The sequence below is a fragment of the Fusarium proliferatum genome (assembly GCF_900067095.1).
Source record: "Fusarium proliferatum ET1 genome assembly, contig: FPRO_scaffold011, whole genome shotgun sequence".
NCBI lineage: Eukaryota > Fungi > Ascomycota > Sordariomycetes > Hypocreales > Nectriaceae > Fusarium > Fusarium proliferatum.
In genome coordinates, this window is record NW_022194800.1 from 198,335 (window position 1) to 216,607 (window position 18,273).

Genomic DNA, 18,273 nt, shown 5'->3' on the forward strand with positions numbered 1-18,273 from the left:
ACCTGTCAGAAAAGCAGGATATTGTGTGTTGAATGTTTCCTTCATCGCCTCTTTGCTGCAAATCGCCCTCCGCCATCACCGCTAGTTCTTCTGCCTGTTGATATGTGCATTCCTCACAGCCATTCATAAGATGTTCTGCTCTGCACAATACAACGCCAATAATACATACAAACCAACAACCCCTGCTGTTGAGTCCCCATCCCCAGTCCCGTAATCCTCTGCCCTGTTTCTCCACCCTCTTCCTGTTCCTTGTCCACGTCCTTGCACATCAGCATCATCCCCACTGCCTGCGGCCAACCGCCCGCGAGAACAAGGCGTGACCCTTCCCAACCCTGGTCCCTTGATGCCTCTAGGCGCAGAGTCTAGTGCCCAAATCTGAGCGGGATGCAAGCCTGGGTAGAGACATCGACAGCTTCAGGATCCAATGCCAGCGCATGAATTTATTTACTTGGGGAATTGATGAGCACTGCCGTTTTACTGTCCTGTGCTTTTCTTTCTTTTTTTTTTTCGATACTGGGCCAGACCAGACCCATCTCATCACCGCTGCAACACTGCAACACACCGTCTCGTTTTTATTTACTCGTGCTCATCTTTAGTTGGTCCCCCCCTGTAGTCCATTCTAATCCATCACCCTCGTCTCGTCTCCAATATAACGCCCTGGATCTATTAGACCTGGGTATGGTCCCGCTCACATGTTCACATTCACATTCACATTCGAGCTATTGTCCTGTTCTTGGATTATAACCAGCCTTAACCCTCCCTTACGCGTGTGCTAGACTCGCGAATTGCTATTCTGCGTGTGTCTACGTCTTACACTGCTCTTTGTTTTAAAAGCATCTGAGCGCATACCTTACCTCCACTTCCCGCGCCTACATCATCCTTTTACACCCACTACGTTTTTGCGTTGCATTCTTTAATCCTCGCTCCTTGGCTGGCACCACCCGCATTTTCTCTTGGCTTTATTGGCCTCGTCATCGTTTATTAGACGCAAAATCATTTCAGTGCAGTACAGTAGAGTACAGTTGTTAACCGCCATGACAACAACAGCTTCACTTCCTGAATCACCACAGCGTCGATCCGCTTGGGTTCCTTCTCACGAAAACATCTACTATCGACCTCGTCTCAACAAGAAGAAATCTGTATCGGCTGGTCGGTTTCCTGCGCCGCTAATCGGTCCTCGAAGATCTCGCCCCCAAGCAATTCACATCGTTAGCTATCCCTCGGGATACGTTCCACGAGAACTACGAGCAGAGAGCAGACCTCAGACACCTGAACTGCTTGTCGAGCCTCGACGCGCACCTTCGTTGCAACCGACTGCGACTTACACGTCCAACGCGAGTAACAGCACCAGCGATTACTTCAGCAACGGTGTAAGCGGTAGCCGGAGAAAGAAAAGCTTCAAACCTCGTCCCGCCGTACGCCGCAGAGATAAGCTCCTGAGCTCATTTACCTTTACGAACCCTGACTCTGGCTCTGAACCTTCATCGGCATCAAACTCAGTATCTGCAGGCATTGACACTTCGGGTCTCGCAGCAGCCGAAGCGCTATCGACGAGTACAGGTATTGACCGCTCAACTCGGCAAAGTGTGAGCGCTATTTCAAGTACAGCAAGACCAAGTACAAGGGCCTCGAATACAGGCCACTCAATTGGTCAGTCGTGCCAATTGGACCTGGACCTTCTCGGCGAGTCTGCGATTGGGTCGAGATTTACTGGGGCAGGTGCATCCCCGCCAGCATATGACGACATAAGCTCACGCCCCGGTTCCGCGGCACCTGTTGGTACTGACTTAGCCTCTGCATCCACTGTAACGCCTGTTACCAACAACTCCAATTCTGCCAATTGCAACTCCAACACCAGCAGCAATAACCAGACACAATCAGCCGCCGCCTCAACAATGGCGACTGCAAGATCTTCGCATCCGTCGTTGGCGTTGTCCAACCCCAATCGCAACAGTTTCATGTCGGCTCGTTCATCAAAGTCTGCCGTCACTTCAGTCTCTGAGTTGCCCAAGCCCGTCGCTTCCGGCAGTGGCGTGTCATGCTCAATTCTTCTCGCTGAGCCAAACATTTTTCTCTCAGGGTTTGATCATGATGGCCATGGTCATCGAGAAGGCCAGAGCGGTACCGCTCTATTAAGAGGGAAACTTCAATTGCGAGTCACAAAAAACGTCAAGATCAAAGCTGTTCAACTCAAACTTCTTGGACGTGCTCGCACTGAGTGGCCTGAAGGCATCCCTCCCCTCAAGCAAGATGTATTCGAGGAGGAGAGCCTCCGCACTCAAGTACTTACATTTTTCAATGCCATGAATGACGGCTGGGAGTCCGACTATGGCAACCAATGCACTTATCGCCTCAAGAGCAGTTCTCCTAATGGTAGCTCTACAAACCTCGTTCGCCCTAACCCATCATCGTCTCTGACCCCGCATCAAAATAACCTTTCTGCCAAAGAAATCAAGCGCTTATCTTTGCAAAGCGTCCAGTCGCGAAGTTTCCAAAAGGGCGACAGTCCTATTGCCACTCCTACACAGGCCAAGGGATACAAGGTCTTCTACCCTGGTACTTATGACTATACTTTTGAACTACCTATCGACCACCACCAGCTAGAAACAACCAAGCTGCAGTATGGATCTGTTAAGTGGGAATTACATGCGACTGTTGACCGAGCTGGAGCATTCAAGCCTAACCTTCACGGCACCAAGGAAGTGTCTATTGTTCGCGTGCCTGATCAACTCTCCCTTGAGATGACAGAACCCATTTCTATTAGTCGCCAGTGGGAAGACCAGCTGCACTATGACATTGTTATTTCGGGCAAGAGCTTCCCTATCGGTAGCAAAATCCCCATTGCCTTTAAACTTACACCACTTGCCAAGGTTCAGGTACATAAGCTCAAGGTTTATGTAACGGAATCGATTGAGTACTGGACCAATGATAAGCGTGTAACACGTAAAGATCCAGGCCGCAAGATCCTGCTACTCGAAAAGTCTGCCGGAAAGCCCCTCGATTCGTCTTACGCCTCATCTGAAGTCCGGACTCTTCGCGGCGGCGAACTTGACCCTGAGCAGCGACGAGAGGCGCGTGAAGCAGCTGCTCGAAGACGCGCGCAAGATGCTGCCCGAAGACAGACCACGGCCGAGCCCCTTCCTGAGCCTTCGGCTAACCTCCTGGGCGACCTGGATCTGGGACTTGAGACCATCTGGGGTTCAACAGAAATCGAAGCCAATGTGCAGATCCCTACATGTGAGATGATGGCCAAGAACAAGGAGCTACGACTCAACCCTGACTGCAGCTGGAAGAATGTCAATGTCTTCCATTGGATCAAGGTATGTTATTTAATGGTGGGTTTTGGGCCAGCAACTAACCGTTTCAAAGGTTGTTATGCGAATCAGCCGTATTGATCCTGAGGATCCTAGTGGTACAAAGCGCCGTCACTTCGAGATCAGCATTGATTCGCCATTCACTGTTCTCAACTGCCGTGCCACCCACGCCAACACTAACCTTCCTGCTTATTCAGGCGCCAACTGCAATGGCACCACTTATCAGTCTACTTGTGGATGCCCTGATGCCTTCACCGTTCCCACCGATGCTTCACCGAGCTCTTCGGAAGGTTCACTACCCGGTGTTAACCCCAACGCTGAAAACCTTCCGGCGCCACCACAGGCTGCCCATTTGGCCGACGGTGTTAGTGGGCAACAAGAACCACGCCCCATCCATCTTCTCAGAGTCCCAAGCTTCAACCCTCCCGCCTTCGAAGACGATATTGCGCCACCTCCTGCTGCCGAGCTTGTTACAGATGTACCCGAGCCTGTGATGACTCCTCCACCACAGTACGATGTTGTGGTCGGAACTCCCAGCGTCGACGGGTTGGCGGATTACTTTGCACGATTGGCCGATGCAGGCTATGAGGGACATGAGGATTCAGAGTCGGATCCTGATGATTCTCCACCCAGAATCCTGGACCGAACTGGGCGTGTCAATGTCGCCAATCCTCGGACCCCTGGAGGTCGAAGGATGCCCAGTCGAAGTCTGGAGATTTCCCGGCCTACTATTCAACTCGATATGAATGCTCTCCGCGCCCGAGCTGGACGGGCAGTGTGAAGAGCACTGGCCGTCTGTGTTTGGATATGATGGGAGAGAGATACTCTGTCAAGACATACTCAGCTTGAGCGTGTCGACAGTACATATTGGCGTCTACGCCATTTACGATGTTTACGTCTTTTTCTTTGTTATATTTTGTCTAAAGGTTGTAACAAACAAGCATATGGGTTGCATTTGGCATAGCTGGAGTGGATAAGGTCTCGATGGCGTTACGTCTTGCTACATGTTTTCCAACAAGGGCCAGGCGTTTACAAAGAGGAAAAAGATATCATGCAACTCAGCTACTAAGGATTCATTTAAGCGAAGGAAGGGAGAATATACCTTGAATTTTAGGGTAGGACACATGCGCTGGATGAACGCATACCCACGTATCGATACCACATCGTTTCCTTGACACTATCAATATATTTAGCCCGATATGGGTTTTCGTGTTACCATTTAGTCCGTTCCGCGGTAGATAAGCGAGTTGAATGTGCATCTTGTTTGGCTATAAATAGACAGTTATTAAAGGACGTTATGAAGATCGTTTAAGGATCTCGCCGTGTTGTTCAGGGTCCATTCCGCTCATTGGTTATTTCACGAAAAGCCCCAGCTTGTAAGCGCTAAATCGAGGCGCGCTGCCCAAGCGGTAAGACGACTCATCGTCAACTAACATCTCTTGGCTATCAACCTGATGAGTACTTACTACTTCTCATCAACAACTTCTCAATAACAAGCCTTCAGTATTGTTGCATTGTCTCAAGTAAGCGAGGTCCTTTCCGGTAACTCCGGTGAGATGCGCCTTGACTAATCAGTTCACTCTCATGGAACAGGACCACAATGGCTGTAAGAGGTGAAGACAAGACTAATACAGAGACGCCAGCGAGACAGCGGAAGGCTCACAAGAAGTCTCGTCTCGGATGTAAGAACTGCAAACTGAGGAGTGTCAAGGTGAGCTGATTGCTGTAACTCTTGTCTACCAGCCCCATATCTCAGTCGCACGCTGCACATCACCTCAGCACTAACATCTGTTCAGTGCGATGAATCAAAACCATCGTGCAAACGTTGTACCTCATCGGGATTTGTCTGTTCATTCACTCAGATCGCCCCCTCATCCTTCCAACTCGCACACCAGAGCGCAGGGCCAGTCTTCTCAGTGGTCGATAAGTCTCTCGGTCCTATCAACCCTGGTTTCAGAGTCCCCATCATCCAGCCTGTAAAGGGTGGTGTCGGTGAGATTATACTAGACGATGCTGCCCTAGCTGCCATTGAGAGGTTTCGACTAAGGACTGTGTTTTCTGTTGGTACACAGAAGACGAGAAATGTTTACAGTGAAGGCGCGTTTTTGCTGGGATTGAAGGTGCGTACTCACCAGTCTCTTTATCGTATTTGACACTGAAATATTTATAGCATCCTTTTCTCATGCATGTCTTCATTGCTCTGGCTCTTCTTCATGATCAGCATCTTAACCCTTGCCAAACACCTTCTCACCGCACGGCACTCGCCTTTCACTGGTATCAAGCGACAGCCCTCTTCCACCGCCGTCTCATGGCAGCAGGATCAGTCCCCGATGTGTCAAAACTTTCTGGCTCTGAACGCGACTCCCTCTGGGCATCAGGAGCACTTCTCGGCGCAGCTTCTATGGCTCTTTTGGATGCCGAAGACGTGTATGGAGTATGGCCTCTCAAGAAATCCGACTCTCTTGATCTTGACTGGCTGAGAATGAGCGATGGGAAGAAAGTTGTATGGAATATCGCTGACCCAACGAGAAAGGATAGTATTTTTCATCAATTGCTCAAAGAATGGGACGGTATTCCTGATGGTTCCAGACCCATTCAGCCCGATGCCCTTCCGACTATGTTCTACGAGGCTTTTGACATTGGGCCGTCTTCTACAGCTCAGAACAACCCATATCATGTCGCTGCGTCGTTACTCGCACAATTGCTTCCCCGAAGGATCGATGATAACACAGTGATCCAGTTTCTCGCTTTCTTAACGCAACTAGACCCGCGGTATAGGAAGCTACTGGAGGAGAAAGACCCCAAGGCTATGGTGTTGCTGGCATGGTGGTACACCAAAGCAGCGGCACACAGCTCGTGGTGGATGCAGAGGAGATCGGTGGTGGAGGGGCTGGCAGTCTGTATCTATTTGGAAAGGAATTGTGGGCATGAAGCAGTTGTTCAGGAGCTGGTGAAGTTTCCAAGACGTGTATTTGATGCCTGTCGTGGTAATGGAGGTTCCATGCCCGCCCAGGACAGACAGCCTTTAATAGCGGGTGTTCAAGCCTACTAGGTAGTGGTAATCACAGGACAATATTATGAACCCAGAGCATTTTGAAGACAACTTCTTATGCCCAAGACAGCTGCGACTAAGGTCAATCAATGATTGAGTCATCACATATTCTCCAAGCCTATGTGTATATCGCCTTCCAAAAGCTTGAGTTAATTGGGATTTTTCAGCGTATTAGCTTGATATATCTCGTGTAGATGTCACAGTCTAAGCTTTCACCATTAATTAATCAACCGCGTTTTAGAACCCCGATAGATGAATGTGGCTTGAGACGCAGTCCAACCGATTTGGCCTCAAGAGGCCCGTGCACCCAGATTGAGCTCTTATCGATAGACAGGCGTGGTGTGGAGTGCTTTGGGTGCCTGTCGGCGTTGAGTAACCCCCCCGCGCATCAGGTGCTACCTTTAAACTTATAACTTTTTGTCTATGACTCTTCTGAATCCCAAACTTCAAAACAGTCAGACCGAGACGTGGCGCAGCTCTTTTCGAGAATCACTTTAAATTATTTAAATACTTCTCTGGCGTTCAATCTCCCTTAACACTTAATACTCTATACCATAAATCGCATGACATCACCAGGGGAGGCGAGCATCCTTCGGACGTTTATCCTAGCGACAAGAATACTTAGGTAACTCAGCATAAGCTCAGGGGAGCCTTTGCTGGGTTTATTTTGGCATCTCACAAGTCTTGTAATAATGTCGACGAAGCCATTAGCGCACGAGAAGCGCAAAGGCGAATCGGTTCGTATATCCTCGGGATACACGAAGTGTATACTAATGCCTGACATATAGGCGCTCAGCGATTTCGCGGATTATGTAGAGCAACAGCAAAACTTACGGTACCCGACCGCACGAACGACGACGACGGACGCTGCCGAGACAACTGACGCAAATACCGAACACCACGAAGAGCTTGATGAGCTATTCGATAACCTAGACCTTGCGGAATCAGCACCGCGAGTGCCTCTCAAGGAACTTCTGCTTGGATCGACCGAGGACACATCGAAGCAATTGGAGGAAATCATCTCTGACCGATTAGAGGAGGGTTTCGGCGAATGCGTTTTCGAGATTGGATATGAGAATCATGGCGAATCGATGAGCCTGACCCTCGATCAATGGAATCAGGCGTTCAAGACACTTCAGGAAGCCGCAAAGGGAGTGCGCGCCGACTGCGACCTGTTGTTAACCAAGAATGTCGGCGGCGACCTTGAGGCCGCGAGCACTACCGACAAGCCTACCAAGGACAAGAGCTGCAGTGGCAAGGTGCTGATCCGTCAGAATCCCGCAACAATAGAGGATGTAATTGAAACCCGGATAGCGGTGGTAGGGAATGGTGAGTTATTCCGAGTTCCACCCGGTGAGTACCACTATTGACACGTTGCAGTCGACGCAGGCAAGAGTTCCATGTTGGGCGTGCTCGTAAAGGGAGATCTTGATGATGGACGAGGTAAAGCTCGCGTCAATCTCTTCCGGCACAAGCACGAAATAGAGTCAGGACGAACCAGTTCGGTTGGCATGGAGATCATGGGCTTTGACACCATGGGCAAGGTCGTCACCTCTGACACCCCTGGGCGTATGTCACAATGATTCTTGACTAACACGAAGGACCATACTGACATTATGTAGGCAAATTGTCTTGGGAAGAAATTGGTAAGAGGAGTGCAAAGGTCATCACCTTCACTGACTTGGCTGGCCACGAGAAATATCTTCGAACGACAGTATTCGGATTGCTCTCGAGCAGTCCAAACTATTGTCTTCTGATGGTCGCGGCAAATAACGGTCTTATTGGCATGAGCAAAGAGCATTTGGGTATTGCTCTGGCTCTCAACGTTCCCGTTATGGTTGTCGTCACCAAGATCGATATCTGCCCTCCCAACATTCTGGAGCAGACATTGACCCAGATCACCAAGATAATGAAGAGTCCTGGAGCTCGAAAGATCCCAACTTTCATCAAGACTCGCGAGGAATGCATAAATACAGCGACCCAGTTTGTCAGTCAACGGATATGCCCTGTCTTCCTCGTCTCCAACGTTACAGGGGAGAATCTTGATCTGGTCAGGACCTTCTTGAACATTCTCCCCCATCACGGACGCTATAACTCGGATGCCCCATTCGAGTTCCACGTCAACGACACTTTCTCAGTACCTTTCACAGGTACTGTCGTGTCTGGCATCATCAAGTCTGGTGTCATTCATGAGGGTGACAACGTTCTCATCGGGCCTGACTCTTTGGGCCAATTCACACCAACCTCTGTCAAGTCAATTGAACGAAAGAGGATACGAGTCCCCGCTGCATCGGCTGGTCAGTCTGCTTCTTTCGCTTTGAAGAAGGTCAAGCGCAAAGACGTGCGCAAGGGTATGGTGCTTCTTCCCAGGATCGAAGGCCAAGTGATGCCAAAGGTGCACCGTGAGTTTGTTGCAGAGGGTAAGTATCTAGTTCAATGCCACAATGAGCCACACTAACATTGCCAGTTCTTATCCTCTCTCACGCCACCACTATTAAGACCAAGTACCAGGCCATGCTTCACGTCGGCCCTGTCTCCCAAACTTGTGCCATCATCGATATTGACCGAGCGCTCATTCGCACAGGAGATCGCGCAACTGTCGCCTTCCGCTTCGTTCAACGCCCCGAGTATCTTGCACCAGGCGACAGACTCCTGTTCCGCGAAGGCCGCACAAAGGGTCTCGGTATTGTGAAGTCGGTTGGATACGACCCAAATCATCCATTGATGCCCAACAAGGATGGAGAGAAGGAGAAGCAGCCCGTTAACTCCGAGGTTAAAGTAGGTGCTTGAAGCGCTTGAGGGAAACCGCCATGAGGCTTGATGCCTACGGTTGTCACGATACCAAGTAAGGACAAGGGTATGGCGTTTTGTTGTTTTTCAAGAAGATTATTGAATAGTCTAGCTGGTCCTGATATGCTGTTACGACTGTCTCTCGTTACTGTAGCGTTTGTTCGAATGTATGTATTGCTAGAATGGCATTTTGACTTTTCAATGCCATGAGAACCACAGTTTCAGCAATGGGTATCCTGTACTGGCCAATAAACTGTGACATGACGGTATCGGAAGGCTGTATTGGGTACGAACTAGAGGTGGGGTTTCGCATCAATCTTCTTTAGTGATATAATGCTCTATCTATCTAAACCTTGAGCTAAATTTGTCAGGGTGAGCTTTATAGCAAAAGGAGCCACTTGTTCAACTTCGACTTGGCTTTTACTGGAACACAATGTGGCTCAAGGGTTGTGATGCTCTAAGATACTGAACCCTAAACACAGCCTTGGGCTGCTGCTTTCGAGGTGCTTTAAGCAGCTTTATGCCTCAAGCTGTTGTATGACGCAAGGGGAATAGTTACTGCTAAGACAGTGGTTGCACATTTGAGTGAGTGCAGGGTGTTATGATTCTTTGTATCCCTTCTAGAACGGAACCCCAGGTGAGATAAGGACAACACTATCGCCTAACTTGACGTTAATATGCAGAAACGACTGGACCGCAGATCGACTCACCTCTCACGAACAACATCTCAGATTTCCGGCTGATAGTCTGAATTTCAGTTAGAATCGACTCAGGTCGGTCTCAGAACCCCGCATACCTTGAGTTCTTCGTCGTCATCGTCCTCATCCACAGTGTAGATGGTCTCCTCGACTTCTCCCAACACCAGATTGCAGTGACTGTCGTAAGCCTGTCTATGATCAGTATCTCCTCGATAAAAGCAGTCACAGGCCTAACTGACGTGTAGCTTTCCCTTGAGCTCACGGTCTCCTCGAAGTTTGACAAAGACAACCTCATTGAGAAGGAGTCGAACAAGGTCGAGAGGCTCCGAAACGTGATGAGGCTCTTCACCTGTATCAGCCATGATTATTTGGAATGGTTATTGACTGGGTTAGGTCCGTCTCGGTGAGTGTAGTGGTGAGCTGGGCAGGGCTGAGCTGGATATGCACCAAGGACGACTCAGTGAGAAAACGGATTTGGCAGGCTTGGAAAATCCTCGGAGAAATTGCTACATTATGCAGTAGGCCACAACAGCAGTGGATGCATCTATACCATATAACTACCCCATGTTTTGATGCAGTTAAGCAGTGCGGCTCAGGTGTGGTCCTTCCCGATTTGGGTTACACGGCAGCCAAATGCCCCTCGCGCTGAAAGAGGAGGTGTTCAGTTACATCCGAGGCCTTCCACCTTCTTCATATTGTCCTGCCCGCTCTTTTATTTCTCTCGTGGTTTTGTCTTTTCTGTTTTTCGCGACAACTTCAGTGCCATGCTTTGGCGACAATCCCTCCTAAGACGGACCCGTCTCGATCATCCATCGACATCTCCACTCGCTTTCGCGCTACGGATCTATGGTTCCTCGCTAATACACCAACGACCCGCTGAGGTGGGTCGAAGACGATGGTTAGCATCATTATCTCCCCCGGTTTCAACTTCGGCCTCGACTTTTGCGCATCTGCGAGGCAATTCACCACCAGACGAAAACGATACCCACCGTCCCACGCCTTTAGATGCACTACTCAAAGCTATACGGTGTCAAGAGACTGGTCGTATCCTCCCAACGTTGCAGGCCTGGGTCCAATCGTTGGTCAGCGATAATGTTGAGGTTGCCAACGCAGCTCTTCAAGAGCTAGCGGGGCTTCCTGTTGCGACATTCTCTGAGATTCTTCGAGCACTTGACCCCGTTGCAAACAAAGATCTCGATGTTGCACACGATATCGCCATTTCTTCTGGTGAAATGCAGTTCACAAATGCACACCACGTTGTAGACAAATTCGGCGTGCGGTATCAGCATCGCTTTGTCCTCGACGCCTTGAAAACTGTGACTAAAGCTCGTCGTGATGGTGGCCGTAACCTTGTCCTCTCTGACTTCGAAATCCTCATCCGTTGCGCGGGAGCTGCTGGAGACTTGGCAGATGTTTTCTTCTTTTTCAGTGCAACTCAAAGATATGGGTTGGGGTCAAAACGCAGCACGAGAACTTGGAACGAGTTCTTCAAGGCTCGCTTTATGACCGATCCTGTATACTACCAGTATCACCGACAGAGAGTCCTTTATAAACCTCGTGAGGGGTACAAAATATATTTCAGGATGCCTCTCCACAACCTGAAGCGACTGGAAAGTCTCCGACACAGCCGGAATGCCCTTGGCGTGACCCCCTTCAATCGTCAACGACATCGGCAATGGGCAGACAACATGCTATGGAAGCGTAAAAAGACAGGTTTCCAAAGTTACTTCGCACATTGGCGCCGCAGCAAGAATTCTGGCGTTCTACTCAATGAGGAACTGCTTTGTACCACTCTGATTGCATTTGCTCGCAGTGGCTCGTTCCAACATATACGAGGCATTGTCCTCAAACGAGGTTTCGGTATCGGACTGGTAGAAGACAGAAAGACCGGCACCTTCACCGTCAGTGGTTTCAAGGCGTTTCGTCCAGGCAATCCACGAGCTCCCACTGAGCGTCTTCTGAATGCTATCGTCGAAGCATTTGGGTCCATGATGCGTATTCGGCTGGCATGTCAGCTCCTCATCCACGTCTCTAACGCCTACCAAATACCCATTCCACCCGAAACATGGTGTAATCTCCTCAACTGGGCCTATGTCTGCGGAGTTAAATCAAATCAGCGTCAGCGTCGGTTCATGTATTTCTTTCCTCTCTCTTCAAACGTGACTACGTCAATGGTTACCGAGATTTGGGACACAATGACTTCAAAACCTTACAACGTCGAGCCTTCGTTCGAAAGCTACATCGTCTACATCAATTCGCTTATATTTAAGCGTAATTTCAGTTCGGCATTGGACGTGATACGCGACCATGCTGTTCCTCATTACCGTCAGCTTGAGAAACAGCAATTACAGAGCGTGTTTGACGACGTTCTTCAGGAAGCCTCAGAGCCCAGCCACAGCCGCCGAACAATTGAATCACAGAAGGAGCACGCTTGGTATCAGATCGCGAAATGCCTGGGAAATCTCCTTAGTACCGCTTCCAAGGACAGTCGCCAGCGAAAGGGTAACTTTGCAACTACTGCCATACCACATATCATCACAGAATTCAGCGAATTTCTACACGATCAGATACGATATCGCACCTCCCAAGGCTACGTATGCCTGGAACGCTCAATGGAAGTGCCACGCTTCAAATGGGCTACAAGTGTACGAACAACACTGCCTCAGTTGAAGGGCGGCGTGGAAACGCAGATGATGGTGAGCAAGGGCGTGGTTGAAGAGGCAGAAACCTACGAAGAACGCAAAGAGAACTGGCCCAGAGACTTCGAGATGAAGATACTCGAATGGAGGCGTAAACCGCAGCCCAGACCCCGTGCGAAGGGACCTGCGCCCGAGAGGACAGCCGTGGATAGGTGGGGGTGGTGGAAGAATTTAGAAGATGAATTAATGGTGTAGATACAAGGTAATGGTTTTAGATCTAGACTAAAGTCATATAGATGCCATTCATCATAGCCTTAACGTAGTGAGTCAAGAGGCGTTTGTCTTCACTTACTGGATGGTTCATTCGTCAATCGTGATAGCCAACTTGACATAAACAAGAATGGCAGATGATAGCATAATCTGATTCATAACTGCTATATTCGGGTGTCATCTTATCGTGGGTATCTAATCCTGCCATAGCCTCCTGATAGTCTCTGTCTGAGACATGCGTGTCATCGTGGTATAACTACATACATAAATTCCAACAAGGTATACAAAAATGACAAGCTCTTTTCCATTGTTTTCTCTGTTCCCATCTTGTTCTGTGGTCCGGTCCAGTCCATCTTACAGTTGGCTTTGTTACATATCCAAAAACGCAGTACAGAACCAAACTCATGATAAGGAAATGACAAAGGGAAGTAAATAGGTAATTTGATACGGAACCAGCCCGTTGAAATTCAAGATGCTGCTTCGGCGAGGACGCTCAAAAGGCTCACTGCTGCACCGCCAATGCCAACAGCGCCAAGAGCTTCACCCCATTTCTTTCTTCCCTGAGGGCGATCTTCCCTCCTGGTGCTTCTCCTATCGCGATCTCTGTCACGATCCCGGTCACGGTCACGGTCTCGGTCACGATCACGATCTCTCTCGCGATGGTACCGCTTTCCGCTGTCGTAGTAATAGTCGCCATGTCTGTCGCTTCGTGAGTGTCGATCTGCACTATCAGAGTATCTTCGCGAACGTCGCGATGATCTGGTAGGGCTCTGTCGCCGGCGCTCACGATGATGATCATGGTCACGATCACGATGGCGATCGTCCCTGTATGATCGGGGACTTCGAGCATCAACCTCGTACGGCTCGGGGTCGAAGCGCACGTGGTTTTCGTTTTTGTTCTTAAGAATTGGCTTCGGCATTGTGGTGCTCGAAGGAGATATTGGGTTCTTTGTGGGAGGATTGACGATATACGGATAACTCTTGGTTCCTTTCTCAGACGACTTATCTTCTTCATCGTCTGAGATGTCGGATTCGTCAAAAACTCCGCTATCATCATCGTCGTCTTCCCGGCTGCTCTTTGAATCTCGCCGCTCAGAGTGGTGGTCGTGCTTGCGAGGCGGAGGACCACGTCTTGAACGAGCAGCTCGACAAGCAGCACTTTCACGGGCGAACTCGGACACTTGTTCTCGAGTCAAACGGCCCAAGACTGCAACGTAGTCTGGGCGAGCCTCATAGCGCACACCAGCTCGTTCAAGGACCTCGGGGCTAACTAGCTCCCGTCTAATTCTGGTCCACTGAGCATCAGGAGGAATCTCATTACCCCATCGGTCAGGAGCAAGTCGAGGAGCGCTGCTCCGTGGACTGCTACCGTAAGAGGGGGGCCCGCTACTGATATGATGAGGCATAGGGGGCATGGAGCGTGGAGATGACTCGATGTGGCGTGTGATTGGAGAAGTCGACAACTCTGGGACATCTGGCAAACTGTTTGGTGGCATCTGTCTATGCCCGGGAGATAAACTGTACTGGTCGTTGCCCTGGACATTCAGATTTGCCATTCGCGTGTTGAGGCTATCCATGGCGAGTAGATCCTGGGTCGACACCATTGCCATGGAGTAGTCGGATTCATTGTCGGCATCTCTTGGGGACGACGAAATAGGCTCTCTCGCGGAGTCGCTATTTGACCTTCCTCGCCCACCAGTGATAATAACGGGTGGATATTTTCTGTAGGGGCTGCTGTCAAGCTCTTGGGGAGAGGTGGGCTGTGATCTTGCTTCATGCTCCAAGAGACCCCTCACGGTGGGATAGTTACCGCCGTACTGGTTCTGAACGGACTCGAGCTCGCGAACGTATGCTCGTAGAACATCCTGACGCTGTGTTAGTCGTAACGATCTACAAGGGAGATTTGATCAACACGTACTTTGTGTTTGCGTAGCACTTGGGGGGAGAACCCTTGATCTTCGAGCTCGACCTTGAACTCGCGCCAGAGACCATCCTCGTCTTCGGTAAAACTGCCCTCGTTGCGGTTTCGGAACAGCTTAGTGGCGATTTCGTCAACCACATCCTTGATTCTCTCAAGTCCCGCCTGGCCTTCGACAACCCTGGTGGGTCTGTTCTCGGCATGCAGCTGAACGGCGTCGAGAAACATCTCTACACTGGTCTTGTCCCCAGCCAGTTTGTGCTTGATGACCGAGAGTTCTTGATCGCGCTGGCGCTCATCTTCTGGCATGACAGCGCGGCCGTCCCCATACTTATCTAGATGACGCTCAAGTTGGCCGAGGGTGAATTCACAGTCATCGACGAGAGGCTCGAGCTGGCGACTGTAGACGGACGAGGACGAGGACGATGCTTGGACATTGCTGAGAACAGAGTCTTGATCGGCTGCTTCGATGCGCAGATGTCGTAGGGCTATATGTAGATTTCGAACCGCAGTCGCGACGTCGGTAAATGGAAGACCTGACTGTTTGGCGCGAAGGTAGAGGGTTCGAGCGAAAGCATCGAGAGCATCGATGCGTTGGACGGTTGAGCCGCCGCTCATGGCTTGTTGTCTAAGCTCACACGAGCTTCGATAGTGACGTTAAGCTAACTGTGTAATATAGTATATTATAGTATAATCGTGAGTCGGCGTTGCAAAGGTTAGAAGAGTGGGCGCTCTCGAGTAGTTGTTAGTGCCCAGTAAGGAGCAGGTAGAGAGAGCTGTGTTGTTAAAGTGCAGGAGTTGGGTAGATGCCAAGTAAATAAAGGCAGGCAGATATGTTCCAAGGATAAATAAGAAGAGAGCGGCATGGAAAGTAGAAGGGTTGGGACGGGAAGAAAGGGAAGATTGGATGCTACAGTAGAAGATGATGGAGGGGATGGTTTATCAGGTTATGGATCGATCCATGGAAGCCCACTTCACCTCAGTCCAGATGAAGGTTGGGGGGGAGAGGTACAAAGACGTAGGTAGTAAGTACTAATCCGTTTGGCTGGAACAGGCACGCGGAAGAGGCGTAGGAACAGAGAGAGGAACAGCCATCACTTGATGGAAGGGTACCAGGGAATGTGTGTGGGTGTGTAGATTTCGGGCTTAGACAACCGTAATTGTACAAGTACACTCACTGAGGTGGTGATGTTTGATGGTGGGTGACGGTACCTAGTAGCGAACCGTCCTCGTGGTTAAACGCTCCAAGTTTTGTGGTGAGCAATTGTATGTTCCTCAGGGTCGCTCAGCATGATTACTCGTGTGACGATGATCTCACTGGCTCATCCTCGTGCTTGGGATCCATTTTACTTCACTTCATTTCATTTCACCTCTACTGTTGTCTTCTCATTGTTGTCTCCCAGGCAGAGAAAATAGGCCACCCCCTGTAACCGCACCCTAATTCCGGGGAGCAGTGGGGAATGGCCCCCGGTCTTTGTCCTGGGTCTAGTGACGTAGGTAGCCGCTGTCTACGCTAACAGCCTTACATCATCGCTTGTGCATTTGCAAGGCTGGTCTCTGGAGATCTCTGTCGCTGCAGGGTTCGCGACTGGAATTTGACGCTGGAATTAGATCGCCAGCTGTGTCTATGACCACCCTCTCGAGTTATAGTAGGTACCTTCGTTTCAGTTTGATCTCTGACGCTCAAGTAATTGGCGCTGTACTTCCTTTCTTTACGAGCGAAACCCGTTTTACGGCGTATTTTTTGCCTCTTGGGTCTTGAACTGCGCCACCCGCTCGGCAACGGGGCGCAACGTGGGGCATTCTCATAGACCTAAGCTGAATTAATTTAGCGGCATCAAGAAACTCTCCAGGCCCTGGACAGGACAAAATGACGAAGGGACGGGAACTGAACACAAACGGTCGCAGGGTCCCTTGACTTTACCCGGAGAGGGACGTGTCACTACCTGCCCTACTGCCTCATGCTCATGTACAAGAGGTGATCAAGTGTTTCAGCTTGCTCGACTCCTGTCTATCATTTCATCACCTACCGTACCTTCGGCCTCAAGGATCACGGCTTGCTTTTCTCAACCAGTCCCTTGCTTTCTGGTATTTGCTGCTGGGAATAGCTTGATGGAGACATCATCGGTAAAGACGACATCATCATCATCATCAGTCACGACTTCGTACTCGGCCTCGGCCTCTTGGCTTATTGCTACGTTGTAGCTGCTTGGAGTCTCTAGTCTCTCGGCTTTCTCCATTTGTCGTCTGTTTTCCTTCTAGAACATGACTAAGTTTCGCAATGCGCTCCTCATTCGCCTCTAGCTTTTGTCCTTGTGAGAACGTCGCTTTTGCCGCAATTCCCCACTACCTAACTACTAATCGATGGGTTCTTCCTGTACTTCTCATCTCCACCAACCAACCGAATGAACCGAAATCGATCTACAATGCAGGTCTCGCATGCTGTTCAAAAAAAGAAAATTTTCTTCTTTTTTTTTTTTTTTTTCTTATCTCTTTTCTCTAATGCATAAATGTTTGCATGGCTTGATTCATGTACTCCACTCCTATTGAACACGTCCTCGGTTACCTGCAGCCTCTCTTTCAAGCCGTGCAAGCCTCTATCTATCATCTGGTAGTTCGGCTCCATGCATTAGCTACACAACCCTTCCATGCCGGCAGTGCTTCCGCGATGAGCTTTGGCCCATTTCCAGGCTGTGCTCGTAAACTCGAGGCCAACACTCGTTGACTGACTAACCGACTGGGACTGGGTAAAGAAACAGGCAACCATTTGAGAGAGTCTCTGACGCTGATCGATAGTCATACATACTTTCGAGGCTTTGATATCCGATTGTACTGTACTTTCGGGTCTCCATGATACGCGGTGACTCACTCCCGTAAGAGATCAGCACGTCATGTCCCAAAGAGCCAATGGTTGATGAACCACCACGCTGGCTGCACGTAACCGCAGCGCAGGGCTTAACGAAAGGCCGATTCCCTCACAATCCATACTTGCTCGGTCCTTACACTGCATGCTCCGGTTCCACAGCCGCTCAATGGTACTCCGTGGTTCGCCGCAATATCCCGACGTCTCTGAAACATTCGCGACTACCAACAGAATTATGCGGCTGCTTTTTCTCAAAGCGAGTAGTTATTGCATTGCATGTCACGCAGTGAGCAGGTTCCGTCGAGCTTGGTTGCACGTTTCTGTCCGTGACGCCGAGATTAAACCATCCTTTCTTTTGATACGCCTGTCTCTATCTCTCTGCAACTGCATCGGTAGATGAGATGCCATACGCAACCACCCAACTCTGTTATGCTGACCTCACAATATCGCTGTGAACAAACATCTTTGTCTGATAACCCAAAGTCTCATCAACATGTGATCCTAATTAACACATCAACACCCACCCCCCTCTTGGCTCCAACATGCGCCGTGTGTAGCCGATCTCCTTAGCTTTGAGCTCTACCCCGCGTCTCTTTATGCTTCACCACGGTTCCTGGGCGTAGGCTCGCCTATGTTGTTCCAATAGACTCTTCAAATCTGGAACCCCTCCACCCATAAGCAAGGCCCTAGGACTAGCTCCGTTGGTGTCAGAATGAACACTGCGACTTT

At 49.9% G+C, this 18,273-nt stretch overlaps 6 protein-coding genes across 6 annotated transcripts; 4 read left to right on the plus strand and 2 right to left on the minus strand.

The window, feature by feature from the left end:
• Nucleotides 1-1,034: 1,034 nt before the first annotated feature.
• FPRO_08244 (uncharacterized protein) lies at nt 1,035-4,095 on the plus strand (the record flags this gene model as incomplete). Its single annotated transcript, XM_031221890.1, has 2 exons — nt 1,035-3,320; nt 3,370-4,095. The coding sequence occupies 2 exons, from the start codon at nt 1,035-1,037 to the stop codon at nt 4,093-4,095; spliced, it is 3,012 nt and encodes a 1,003-aa protein (XP_031087404.1).
• An 819-nt stretch (nt 4,096-4,914) lies between these two features.
• Nucleotides 4,915-6,366, plus strand: FPRO_08245 (related to ECM22 Sterol regulatory element binding protein, member of the fungus-specific Zn[2]-Cys[6] binuclear cluster family of transcription factors; the record flags this gene model as incomplete). Its single annotated transcript, XM_031221891.1, has 3 exons — nt 4,915-5,025; nt 5,111-5,434; nt 5,485-6,366. The coding sequence occupies 3 exons, from the start codon at nt 4,915-4,917 to the stop codon at nt 6,364-6,366; spliced, it is 1,317 nt and encodes a 438-aa protein (XP_031087405.1).
• A 692-nt stretch (nt 6,367-7,058) lies between these two features.
• Nucleotides 7,059-9,156, plus strand: FPRO_08246 (uncharacterized protein; the record flags this gene model as incomplete). Its single annotated transcript, XM_031221893.1, has 5 exons — nt 7,059-7,103; nt 7,155-7,695; nt 7,747-7,935; nt 7,989-8,786; nt 8,834-9,156. 5 exons carry the CDS (start codon nt 7,059-7,061, stop codon nt 9,154-9,156), a joined length of 1,896 nt encoding a protein of 631 aa, XP_031087406.1.
• A 620-nt stretch (nt 9,157-9,776) lies between these two features.
• FPRO_08247 (putative LSM3-Sm-like (Lsm) protein) lies at nt 9,777-10,216 on the minus strand (the record flags this gene model as incomplete). Its single annotated transcript, XM_031221894.1, has 4 exons — nt 9,777-9,817; nt 9,867-9,903; nt 9,953-10,042; nt 10,094-10,216. The coding sequence occupies 4 exons, from the start codon at nt 10,214-10,216 to the stop codon at nt 9,777-9,779; spliced, it is 291 nt and encodes a 96-aa protein (XP_031087407.1).
• Nucleotides 10,217-10,618: 402 nt separating this feature from the next.
• FPRO_08248 (uncharacterized protein) lies at nt 10,619-12,816 on the plus strand (the record flags this gene model as incomplete). The annotated part of the gene is made up of 2 exons (XM_031221895.1): nt 10,619-12,742; nt 12,790-12,816. The coding sequence occupies 2 exons, from the start codon at nt 10,619-10,621 to the stop codon at nt 12,814-12,816; spliced, it is 2,151 nt and encodes a 716-aa protein (XP_031087408.1).
• Nucleotides 12,817-13,230: 414 nt separating this feature from the next.
• Nucleotides 13,231-15,299, minus strand: FPRO_08249 (uncharacterized protein; the record flags this gene model as incomplete). The annotated part of the gene is made up of 2 exons (XM_031221896.1): nt 13,231-14,628; nt 14,682-15,299. 2 exons carry the CDS (start codon nt 15,297-15,299, stop codon nt 13,231-13,233), a joined length of 2,016 nt encoding a protein of 671 aa, XP_031087409.1.
• Between the last annotated feature and the right edge of the window lie 2,974 nt (nt 15,300-18,273).